The sequence below is a fragment of the Oncorhynchus kisutch genome, linkage group LG2 (genome assembly GCF_002021735.2).
Source record: "Oncorhynchus kisutch isolate 150728-3 linkage group LG2, Okis_V2, whole genome shotgun sequence".
NCBI classification, from domain to species: Eukaryota; Metazoa; Chordata; class Actinopteri; order Salmoniformes; family Salmonidae; genus Oncorhynchus; species Oncorhynchus kisutch.
The window spans coordinates 41344922-41357310 of record NC_034175.2 but is presented as its reverse complement, the minus strand read 5'-3'; the positions used below and the strand labels follow the sequence as shown (position 1 = coordinate 41357310).

Here is a 12389-nt window from a genome sequence, read left to right as displayed (position 1 = left end):
AGGCTTTAGAAATATGGGCCAAGGTCTGGGATGGGCTGGGTGGGGAGCTGTGGTTAGTCCACACAGTACAGCACTGAAAACATTTATGGACTCTCAAGCTATGTGATTATGTTGAGCATTTTTGTGTGCACTAGACTAGAGTGCGTGCTAGGTAGTCATGCACTCCATGTTCCTGGGTGTTCATGTAGTTGGCCTATATCAACTGTGCTGGGATTAATTTTCTGCCCTCAATTGGGAATGAAAGTATTTCTTCTACCAATGTGATGGAAAATGGGCATCTTGTTTTACCAGAGAAAATTGAGTCTATCACGGATACACATGATTTCAACAAAATTGCTCGTTTTGTAGAATTTTTGCATACTGTCGTGAAAGAATGCTTTGAGCTCGCAACTGTAATCAGTGTTTGTTTTGATAAACCTTGTTTGAAAATCCCATGAATTTAATTAAAAACTTTAAGGAAAACACTAAACACGTCTAGTGTTTACAGCAAAGCGTGACAACTGACCAGTATCCCTGAAAACAGTGGTCTGGGGTGTGCTAGAGGAATTGCTGATTTTTGGATCTATTTCAAGCCATTTCCAAACCCATCACAGTACTTGGCAACGGAAACCCAAAATATGCTGCCGCAGAATGTTTGTTTCAGTGTAATTAAAAAGTGCTTGGCAGCACCCAGAGGAAAGTTATTAGGAACAGTGGTGGCAGTCAAACATGTAAACACATTTCCTTAAGACACATGCAGGTCTCCCTCTCCCTAGGCCCTGGGTGCCTAAGTCTGTGGTGATTATGATAATGCTGTGGCTGAATTTCCCCCCACTCCTCTCTCCCCTAACCCCCTTCCACCGAACAGCCCAGATCTGCCCTCCCACCAAACAGGGATGTTAAACTCACAACAAAATGACTTCTCATTTGGATTTACAGCTTCCATTTAGCATTCCTTTACCTGCTTTCACACAACTGTTGTTTTATGCATGAAGTATCTATCTCTTAAATGTTTCCATTTTTGTCCTCTCTGCTTGTTAGTGTTTTTCTCAGCCAAATCTGGAGTTGCTCAACACTGCTCCCTTGTGTCAGTCATGGTGCCTTGCAGAAGCCTGGAAATAAGATGCACATTAAAGGCTTAGCAGCATTGTGCCTGTTTTGGAGTCTAGGGCTGGGATTACATCACATCTATCAGCCCCCTCAGCTCACTAATCACCAGGGACTGCTGTTGTTTACCAAGCAGAGGACTTTCTGCTGCTGCTCCAGGGAGGCCAGACACACAGACAGACCCAACCAACAGGACCCTGAACAGCTTCTACCCCCAAGCCATAAGATTGCTTAATAGTTAACCAAATAGCTACCCAGACTATCTGCATTGACCCTTTTTGCAGTAACTCTTTTGACTTATCACATACACTCCTGCTACTGTCTATCTATCCTGTTGCCTAGAAACGTTATCCCTACCTATATGTACATATCTACATCAATTACCTCGTACCCCTGCTTATCGATACACACACACACACACACACACACACATGGCTATATATATATATATATGAGCCAAGTTATTGTTACCCATTGTGTATTTATTCTTTGTTGTTATTATTATTTTTTTTAAATCCTCTGAATTGTTTGGAAGGGCTGGGTAAGTAAGCATTTCACTGTTAGTCTACACCTGTTCTTTACGAAGCATGTGACAAATAAAATTCAAATAAAATTTGATTTGACAGACCGACGTGAGAGACAGCAAGAGAGCCCTTGGAGTCTGAGCAGTATGAACAACTCCCACTCCAATCAGGCTCCAACGAATCCCAGATGCTCTGCTATGTCCGGGGCTGGGACAGCTTTTTCATCTCGGGACTACCGGCACCCTCTGGATGCTGTTAATTTATTGGCTATCCCTCCCCTTCTCTCAGGATTTGCTGGATCATTCGTGCACGTCGGGAAGTGGCTCCGGACTCCCCTTCCTAGTTCAGAGAACCGTCGCTCGACAAATCACACTCAACGAATGTGTGGGTCAGTATCCAATACAGTCTGTTCTCTCTTTGTTCAGTAGCTGAGGTGTACGTTTAGGATCAGGGCATCCATTTTATGCATGGATGTGGTTTTTGAGTAAAATGCCCCTTTAAGACATCTTAAAGTGAAGCACCTTTGGAACAGATTTGTTTTGCAAAACAGAGCCCGTGCTGTTCCCTGACCCTCTGAGTTTTTCTTAGTATAATTGTTTTGGACGTGTTCTTAGTTTTCTTACAGCTCGGTCTGAAACCTAGCCAGATAGCCAAAGTAACTACCAACAAAAATATTTTTAACAAACATGTTTGCTTTTGTGTCAAATGGGGATGTAGTTCATGCAAAAGGTCAAGTTGAGTAAGATGACCAAAATAAAGGTACTGTGTTCCATTAACTAATGGTCTACAGTTTTGTGTAACACTGACTTTATAAAACCAATACAATAGCAAAACAATATGTACAGAGATTATCTGACTTTTGAGTTAGGAGGGGAACATTCCTGTTCTGTATTCCACTGTATTTGATGAATGTCATTTGAGGCCAGATCTGTATTCCCAAAGCATCTCACTGATCTGGGATCAGGTCTCCCCTGCCTGTATCATTTTAATAATGATCTAAAACTGATCCTAGGTCAATTCTGCTCGAAAAACATTACTTATGAAAGCAGGACTTGAGAATGTCTTCTGTTTTCTCATCTCTCCCCTGTTTCCCCCGCTATAGGTAAGGGGCGCTACGGTGAGGTTTGGCGAGGCCAGTGGCAGGGGGAGAGTGTGGCCGTGAAGATCTTCTCCTCCAGAGATGAGAAGTCCTGGTTCAGAGAGACTGAGATCTACAACACAGTGCTGCTGAGGCATGAGAACATCCTGGGTACGTACCTCCAGATACACTCTGGGCGAAGCAACCCAGTCTGACAGGAGCTGGTCTATATGGGGCAAATCCAAACTCCCACTAAAGTGGAATGTTTTTTTAGTTAGTTTTTTTACTTAGTCCTGCATTGGTGTCAATGGAAGACTAAGTAAACATTTGACCTGTGGGAGTTAGGATTCACCCCATCTGTCTGGCAATGTTTTTTATTTTAGTGAAAAAATATGTCATATTGAATTTGAAGAAATACCTTTCCCAGCTTTTCCCTGGGCTCTAATGTGTGTGTGTCTGTCGGTCTGTCGGTCTGTGTGTGTCCTTGACTGCAGGCTTCATCGCTTCGGACATGACTTCCCGAAACTCGAGTACACAGCTGTGGCTAATCACCCACTTCCACGAGATGGGCTCCCTGTACGACTACCTGCAGCTGAGCACCCTAGACACAGCCAGCTGTCTGCGCATGGCTTTGTCCATCGCCAGCGGCCTGGCACACCTCCATGTGGAGATCTTCGGCACCCAGGGCAAGCCGGCAATCGCCCACCGAGACCTCAAAAGCAAAAACATACTCGTCAACAAGAACGGCCAGTGCTGCATCGCCGACCTGGGTAAGAGCATAGTGTTGTGAATATAAAGCCTACTGTGTGCGTTCATTCAAGATTTGTATTGGTTGTTGTCAGAGGCGGCTGGTGGGGTGAGCTATAGAAGGACGGGCTCATTGTAATGGTTGGAATGGAATAAATGGAACGGTATCAAACATAGAAACCACATTTGACTCGTTCCATCTATTCCATTCCAGCTATTACAATGAGCCTGTCCTCCAATAGCTCCTCCCACCAGCCTCCACTGGTTGTTGTTCATTTAGATGTTGTAAATTAATATGTGACCTTTTTCTGTTGTGTCCATATGACCTATTGGTGGTAATAGGGCCTCCCGAGTGGAGTGGTGGTCTAAGGCACTGCCTCGCAGTGCTAGCTGTGCCACTAGAGATACTGGTTCGAGTTCAGGCTCTGTCACAGCCGGCCGCGACCATAGAGACCCATGGGGCGGCGCACAATTGGCCCGGATTAGGGGAGTGCTTGGCCGGCCGAGATGTCCTTGTACCATCACGCTCTAGTGACTCTTGTTTCCTCCAACACATTGGTGTGGCTGACTTTTGGGTTAAGGGGGCATTGTGTCAAGAACCAGTGCGGCTTGGTTGGGTTGTGTTTCGGAGGACGCATGGCTCTCGACCTTCGCCTCTCCCAAGTCTGTACGGGAGTTGCAGCGATGGGACAAGACTGTAACTACCAATTGGATACCATGGAATTGGGGAGAAAAGGGATAAAAATAACATTTAAATAAAAACAGTGGTGGTAATAGCACCTTTACAAACTGTCACCAAAGTTATTGGGAGCTATCTAGCTTCATAGTTTGGATCACTTGACGCAGTTTCTGGGACTGCTTGTCTCTAGCCTAGCAGCTAGCTAGCTGCATATCAAGCTAGCAATGTTTTCTTGAACGCAGCCCGTGACACGGTTAGCCATTTGTGGCTGGGACCACGGATTGTCCCGGGTTTGTGGCTGTCTAGATCCCTGCTGTTTTGTTATTTTCAATGAAACATAATACAGGATTACATAATACAGAACATCATTAGAACAGCTCAAGGACAGAACTACATACATCCATTTTTAAAAAGGCACACGTAGCCTACATATCAATGCATACACACAAACTATCTAGGTCAAATAGGGGAGAGGCGTTGTGCTGTGAGGTGTTGCTTTATCTGTTTTTTGAAACCAGGTTTGCTGTTTATTTGAGCAATATGAGAAGGAAGGAAATTCCATGCAATAATGGCTCTATACTGTATGTTTTCTTGAGTTTGTTCTGGATTTGGGGACTATGAAAAGACCATCTGGTGGCATGCCTGGTGGGATAAGTGTGTCTGTGTGTGTCAGAGCTGTGTGTAAGATGACTATGCAAACAATTTGGGATTTTCAACACAGTAATATTGCTTATAAAAAGAAGCGATGCAGTCCGTCTCTCCTATACTCTTAGCCAAGGGAGACTTGCGTAGCATTTATATCAGCCCTCTGATTACAATTAAGAACGAAACATGCCGCTCTGTTCTGGGCCAGCTGCAGCTTATCTAGGTCTGTCCTTGCCGCACTGGACCACACGCCTGGACAATAATCAAGATTAGGCTAAACTAGAGCCTGCAGGACTTGCTTTTCGGAGTGTGGTGTCAAAAAAGCAGAGCATCTCTTTATTACGGCTAGACATCTCCCCATCTGTGCAACCATTGAATCTATATGTTTTGACCATGACAGTTTACATTCTAAGGTAATGCCAAGTAATTTAGTCTCCTCAACTTGTTTAACAGCCACACCATTCATTACCAGATTCAGCTGAGGTCTAGCACTTAAGGAGTGATTTGTACCAAATACAATGCTCTTAGTTTTAGAGATGTCCAGTAACAGTTTATTACTGGCCACCCATTCCAAAACTGACTGCAACTCTTTGTTAAGGATTTCAGTGACTTCTTTTAGCTGTGGTTGCTGATGCGTATATGGTTGAATCATCATCATCATCATCAGCATACAGGGACACACATGCTTTGATTTAATGCCAGTGGCAGGTCATTGGTAAAAATAGAAAAGAGTAGAGGGCCTAGAGAGCTGCCCTGCGGTACACCACACTTTACATGTTTGACATTAGAGAAGCTTCCATTAAAGAAAACCCTTAGTTCTATTAGATAGATAGCTCTGAATCCACGATATGACAGAGGTTGAAAAGCCATATCACTTAAGTTTTTTCAACAACAGGTTATGGTCAATAATATCAACGGCTGCACTGAAATCGAACAGTACTGCTCCCACAATCTTCTTATTATCAATTTCTTTCAACCAACCATCAGTAATTTGTGTCAGTGCAGTACATGTTGAGTGCCCTTCTCTATAAGCATGCTGAAAGTCTGTTGTTAATTTGTTTGCAGAGAAATAGTATTGTATTTGGTCAAACACATTTTTTCCCAACAGTTTGCTAAGAGCAGCAGCATGCTTATAGGTCTGCTGTTAGAACCAGTAAAAGACGCTTTACCACTCTTGGGTAGCGGAATTACTTTGGCTTCCCTCCAGGCTTGAGGACAAAGACTTTCCTCTAGGCTCAGATTAAAAATATGACAGATAGGAGTGGTTATAGAGTCAGCCACCATCCTCAGTAGCTTTCCATCTAAGTTGTCAATGCCAGGAGGTTTGTCATTATTGATCGTTAACAATCATTTCCCCACCTCTCCCACACTAACTTTACAAAATTCAAACTTGCAATGCTTTTCTTTCATTATTTGTTTTTTTATACATGAATATAATTGCTCACTGTTTGTCGTGGGCATTTCCTGCCTAAGTTTGCCCACTTTGTCAATGAAATAATCATTGAAATAATTGGCAACATCAAATGGCTTTAATGAATAAGCCATCTGTACTTTAATTTGTCTTTCTGCCCATAATTTCATTTAAAGTACTCCAATGTTTTTTTCCATCATTCTTTGTATCATTGATCTTGGCTTCATAATAAGTTTCTTCTTTTTGTTGAGTTTAGTCACATCATTTCTCAATTTGCAGTACGTAAGGCAGTCGGATGTCCAGCCAGACTTATTAGCCACTCCTTTTGCCCCATCTCTTTCAACCATACAGATTTTCTGTTCCTCATCAATCCATGGAGCCTTAACAGTTCTAACAGTCAGTTTCTTAACAGGTGCATGTTTATCAATAATTGGAAGAAGCAATTTCATAAATTCATCAAATGCAGCATCTGGATGCTCTTCATTTATCACACCAGACCAACAAATATTTTTAACATCATCCACATAAGTCACAGCAAAATCTTTTGTATGATCTCTTATACACTATTTTAGGCCCAGCTGTTGGAACTTTGGCTTTCCTGGATATAGCCACTATATTGGGGTTACTGCATCCAATGGGTACGGATACAGCTTTAGAGCAAAGTTCTACAGCATTATTGAAAATGTGATCGATACATGTGGATGGTCTTGTTCCTGTAGTGTTTGTAAACACTACAGTGTAGTTTGATTTAATAACCTGAACCAATTCATCTTCCATCTTTATATGCATTGACATGTAGACTACGTGTGCCTTTTTTAAACAAATGTATGTAGTTCTGTCCTTGAGCTGTTCTTGTCTATTGATGTTCTGTATTTTGTCATTCTGTATTAGGTTTTGTGTGGACCCCAGGAAGAGTAGCTGCTGCTTTTGCAACAGCTAATGGGGATCCTAATAAAATACCAAACCACTCCAACCCTCATCTACCCTGTTTTTTTTAGCATTAGAAGAAGAACAGAGCAGGAAGCTCTTTAAGCCTTAACCAAACATGCATTAAGGAGCACTCATGTCCCAAACTCAAAGTTCTCAGGGCCAATGATAAGTGAGTCATTTCAGGTAGCTCTGACTACTCATGGCGCTACTGCTAAGATCACGACCGTCATCCCTTTTAAGTTGTTTATGAGCTGCATTCTGCTCACAAACAGGATGTTGACGAGTTGTTTTTGTTGTGATACGATCGTGGCGTAATTTGATGTTGTGGTTGTTTTTGACCATTTTTTTTTTTTTTTCAATGCTATTTTAATCACGTCCACCAGAGGACAGTATACTGTGCTTCAGATATATTAAGTTAATAGGGACAATCATTTTGGTACATAGACACCATATTTTGAATCCTTTTAATGATAATAAAAATATTTTCTGGCCTAGGTCTTGCTGTGATGCATTTCCAAGACACAAACGAGTTAGACGTAGGCAACAACCCGAAAGTGGGCACGAAGCGCTACATGGCCCCAGAGGTCTTGGACGACTCCATCCAGATGGACTGCTTTGAGTCCTTCAAGAGAGTGGACATCTGGGCCTTTGGCCTGGTCCTGTGGGAGATTGCAAGGAGCACGGTCAGCAACGGTCAGTACAATACACATTGAATGGTTTCTTCTGTTCTCTCTCACTCCTTTCCTCATTGACCATCAAATCAAAGTTGATTTGTCATATGCAAAGAATACAGTGCAGTGTACACAGTGCAATGAAACACTTACTTGCTAGCTCTCATCTAAAACAGTGCAGCAACTATAACAGTATTCAGTAAAAATGTAGAATTAAAAACAATTATGTAGAATGTCATACATTTAGGGCTGTTTGATGAAGCATGTTAAACATGTCATGTAGTAGTTCGATCATACAGAGCTTCTGTAGGTATCTTTCTGTTAACTGCCTGTCTGCATATGCATGCTGTTCTTGGAATATTCTCAAATATCCCTGTCAGGGCATAATCACAACCTATCATAATACAGTTGAAGTCGGAAGTTTACCTACACTTTCGCCAAATACATTTAAACTCAGTTTTTCACATTTCCCAACAGTTAACCCCTAGTAATAAAATCCCTGTCTTAGGTAAGTTAGGATCACCTCTTTTATTTCAAGAATGTGAAAGGTCAAAGTTATCGTGTAGAGTGATTTATTTCAGCTTTTATTTCTTTCAGTGGGTCAGAAGTTTATATACTCAATTAGTATTTGGTAGCATTGCCTTTTAAATTGTTTAACTTGGGTCAAATGTTTCGGGTAGCCTTCCACAAGCTTCCCACAATAAGTTGGGTGAATTTTGGCCCATTCCTCCTGACAGAGCTGGTGTACCGGTTTGTAGGCCTCCTTGCTCGCACACGCTGTTTCAGTTCTGCCCACACATTTTCTATAGGAATGAGGTCAGCGCTTTGTGATGGCCACTCCAATACCTTGACTTTGTTGTCCTTAAGACATTTTGCCACAACTTTGGAAGTTATGTTGGGGTCATTGTCTATTTGGAAAACCCATTTGCGACCAAGCTTTAACTTCCTGACTGATGTCTTGAGATGTTGCTTCAATATATCCCAATTTTTCTTTCCTCATGGTGCCATCTATTTTGTTAAGTGCACCAGTCTCTCCTGCAGCAAAACACTCTCACAACATGATGCTGCCACCCCCGTGCTTCACGGTTGGGATGGTGTTCTTCGGCTTGCAAGCTTCCCCCTTTTACCTCCAAACATAACTATGGTCATTATGGCCCAATAGTTCTATTTTTGTTTCATCAGACCAAAGGACATTTCTCCAAAAAGTACGATCTGCACTTGCAAACCGTAGTCTGCCTTTTTTATGGCGGTTTTGGAGCAGTGGTTTCTTCCTACCTGAGCTGCCTTTCAGGATATGTCGATTTATAGGACACGTTTTACTGTGGATATAGATACTTTTGTACCCGTTTCCTCCAGCATCTTCACAAGGTCCATTGCTGTTGTTCTGGGATTGATTTGCACTTTTCGCACTGAAGTACGTTCATCTCTAGGAGACAGAACGCGTCTCCTTCCTGAGCGGTATGACGGCTGTGTGGTCCCACGGTGTTCATACTTGCGTACTATTGTTTGTACAGATAAATGTGCTGCCTTCAGGCATTTGGAAATTGCTCCCAAGGATGAGGTCTACAATTTTTTTTCTGAGGTCTTGGCTGTCAAGCAAAGAGGCACTGAGTTTGAAGGTAGGCCTTGAAATACTTCAACAGGTACACATCCAATTGACTCAAATGATGTCAATTAGCACACCAGGAGATTTTAAAGCATGACATCATTTTCTTTAAAGGCACAGTCAACTTAATGTATGTAAATGTCTGACCCACTGAAATTGTGATACAGTGAATTATAAGTGAAATAATCTGTCTATAAGCAATTATTGAAGAAATTACTTGTCATGCACAAATTAGATGTCCTAACCGACTTGCCAAAACTATAGTTAGTTAACAAGAAATGTGTGGAATGGTTGAAAAACAAGTTTTAATGACTCCAACCTAAGTGTATGTAGAACATAATGTCCAGCTGGATTTGAATTGATTCCTCCACTTTTAGAGGAAGTGTTTAGCAATCTAATAGCAAGACCGCTGTATCACTTTGCTATGCATACAGTTGTATTGACCATTGGCAGAACAAGTCAAGGATTAAAATCAACACAGTCTCATTGAGGAAATGAGTGAATGTGACTTCAGAGGAGAAGTCTCCCCGTGTCTGTGGTCTATTCTGGGACTAGAGGCACTGGCATCTTATCTGAAATGGATCTTGCTTTCTCCACACAGTTAAATTACTTACTTTCCCTGTGGGTTTCCACCTAGTACAAAAGTAGCAAGTGAGAACTATGCAAACCAAGTACCCTGTTAGCAATTTTATGTGCTATTTCTCATATTTTGTGACACTTAAAAAAAGAAAATGCTGTCAAATTAAGTAGGATGGAATACAGTATAAAAAACCCATTCGGCTGATTTTATGGATATTTCTGTCATGTATTTTTCCTATTCTCTGTTACACTTGCATATTGCTCAATATTAAAATTCCCGTGCGGATTAATGTGACATCTCATTGACATATGTTGTGTATTCTCCAACACACTCCGCGTAGGCATTGTAGAGGACTACAAGCCTCCCTTCCATGACGCGGTGCCCAGCGACCCCAGCTTTGAAGACATGAAGAAGGTGGTGTGTGTGGACCAGCAGAGACCCAACATCCCCAACAGATGGTTCTCAGACCCAGTGAGTACAGAGACGAGACAAGCAGAGGTGGAGAGAGAACTAGCTAATAGGCTCATTCTTTATGAAAACATATCTAAATCTCTCTATTTATAAACAGTGCAGCATTCTGCATAAACAGTGCAGCATTCTGCATAAACAGTGCAGCATTCTGCATAAACAGTGCAGCATTCTGCACAATCTGCTAGGTTGTCCTTTTTCATCAGACGGTTACTTGTCTCTGTAAACAGCCTGTCAACCACATTTCCCAGTTCCATTGAAAACATAATACGGTCTGATTGGCAGTTAAAATCTTTTGTGCTCAGAATTAGTTTTTGCTTAGAATTCTAGCTTTTTTTATATTACTCAATCTGATATTTGTTCTTTTCGCTGCACCTGTGATAACATCTGCAATTCTGTGTGCTGGACAAAAGCTTTTTTTTAAATTTGATTTTAAGAATAATTGCTTTACCCTTTGCTTTGCGGAACTATACACTTTTACACCAGTTTTTTTTTTTTAAGTGAACTTTAATGGATTTTTAACTCTGATTTCCTCTTGCTTTCCAGACTTTAACGTCCATCGCAAAACTTATGAAGGAGTGCTGGTACCAGAATCCATCCGCCAGATTAACGGCGCTACGCATCAAAAAGACTCTGACAAAAATCGACAACTCTCTGGACAAAATTAAAACGGACTGTTGAGCTTCTTCCTTGTTGGTGCGCAGGGAGAGGAGACCTAATGGCCTTTAAAGACATCCAGCAGGCAGTTTGGTTCCCCTGGACAACACACAGGAGAAAATGGACCGGTTGAGCTCAGTGCTCTTAGTGGCACGTTTGTATTTATTTTAAACACTTGGTGGGACAAATTTTGGCATCCAAAGATGGCTTACAGGGCATTTAAGACTGCCAATAGTCTTGGATATTAGGTGACTATCCCTTTTTAAGATATAGGAATATTGAACTAATAGTCACATTCTTCAAGGAAGAAACTGTTACCTGGGCATTTGAGTATTGTATATCGCTTTAGAGCTGCCGATTTTTTTCTGAGAAATGTCTGAACATATTTAATTTAGCAATATTGGCCGTGCTTTATTGCTGTTATTGCACTAGCGATCTTTGCATTCCTGGCTTGCACTGTCGCTGATGCATTTGGAGAAAAGAAACAACTTGCCAAAAAATGTTATGTTTTATAGTTCACACAAACTCCAGTAATCAGAATGAGGGGAGAGAAAAAGAGTTTAAGTTCTACTTTGACTGCATCGCTCTTGCACTGCTGTTTACAATATTGTTAGAACAATTCTCTTGGTATTTCATCCAACCTGTAACGTATTTAGCTAACACACTGTGTTGTAGAATTGTGCTGCAGACAGTTATAGCCACTCTTTACTCCTTACTTTGGCGACGTCGTCTAACGTGTCCTGTCACAGAAACGTTTTATATCACCATACATTTCACATTTGTGTACCTGTTATTTGTTTGGTTGTTTCATCAGCTTAATTGAGACAAATGTTAAAAGAGCAAATAAAAATATTTACTAGATAACGCTGAACTCGATTCATACGGGAGCAGAAGTTATGCCTGTAAAGTTATATCGTCTTAATTTGTGCATTGTCAAAGTAATTGAAGTCAAACTTCAGCCTTTTTTCTTTCTTTTTTAAATTTTTTATATCAAGTAGTGATTTCTATGAATTAAATAGAGAAAAAAAAACACATAGATGCTCTCTGTCTCATCTGTCAGTTACAACATCAAATGAACCCTTTTTCCCCTCATCAAAACATATGCCCCACATTATTTGCCCACTGCGGAGCTCTGCACATCTACCTAAACTTGAACTTTTTTACATGCCGTGATATGTTTGCAAAATTCTGGAAACCTTCCAAAATCCCCAGGTTTTTCCAGAAATTACAGTTGGAAGATTCCCAGAATGTAGGTCGGAATAAACAGTAAATCTGGAATACTCCAACCAGGATTGCTGGAAATTCTG

The 12389-nt window shown here is 41.3% G+C and overlaps 1 protein-coding gene across 4 annotated transcripts in view; it reads left to right on the top strand.

The window, feature by feature from the left end:
* LOC109865973 (activin receptor type-1) overlaps positions 1 to 12116 on the top strand; it is a 32169-nt gene extending 20053 nt beyond the window's left edge. For all 4 annotated transcript variants that reach the window (XM_020454500.2, XM_020454492.2, XM_020454517.2 and 1 more), the window contains exons 7-12: positions 1899 to 1998; positions 2713 to 2859; positions 3183 to 3458; positions 7596 to 7793; positions 10298 to 10428; positions 10972 to 12116. In XM_020454500.2, coding sequence (XP_020310089.1) covers positions 1899 to 1998; positions 2713 to 2859; positions 3183 to 3458; positions 7596 to 7793; positions 10298 to 10428; positions 10972 to 11106 — 987 coding nt within the window. In that variant the 3' untranslated portion in view covers positions 11107 to 12116. The remainder of the gene's footprint in view (positions 1 to 1898; positions 1999 to 2712; positions 2860 to 3182; positions 3459 to 7595; positions 7794 to 10297; positions 10429 to 10971) is intronic.
* The last annotated feature ends 273 nt before the right edge of the window (positions 12117 to 12389 follow it).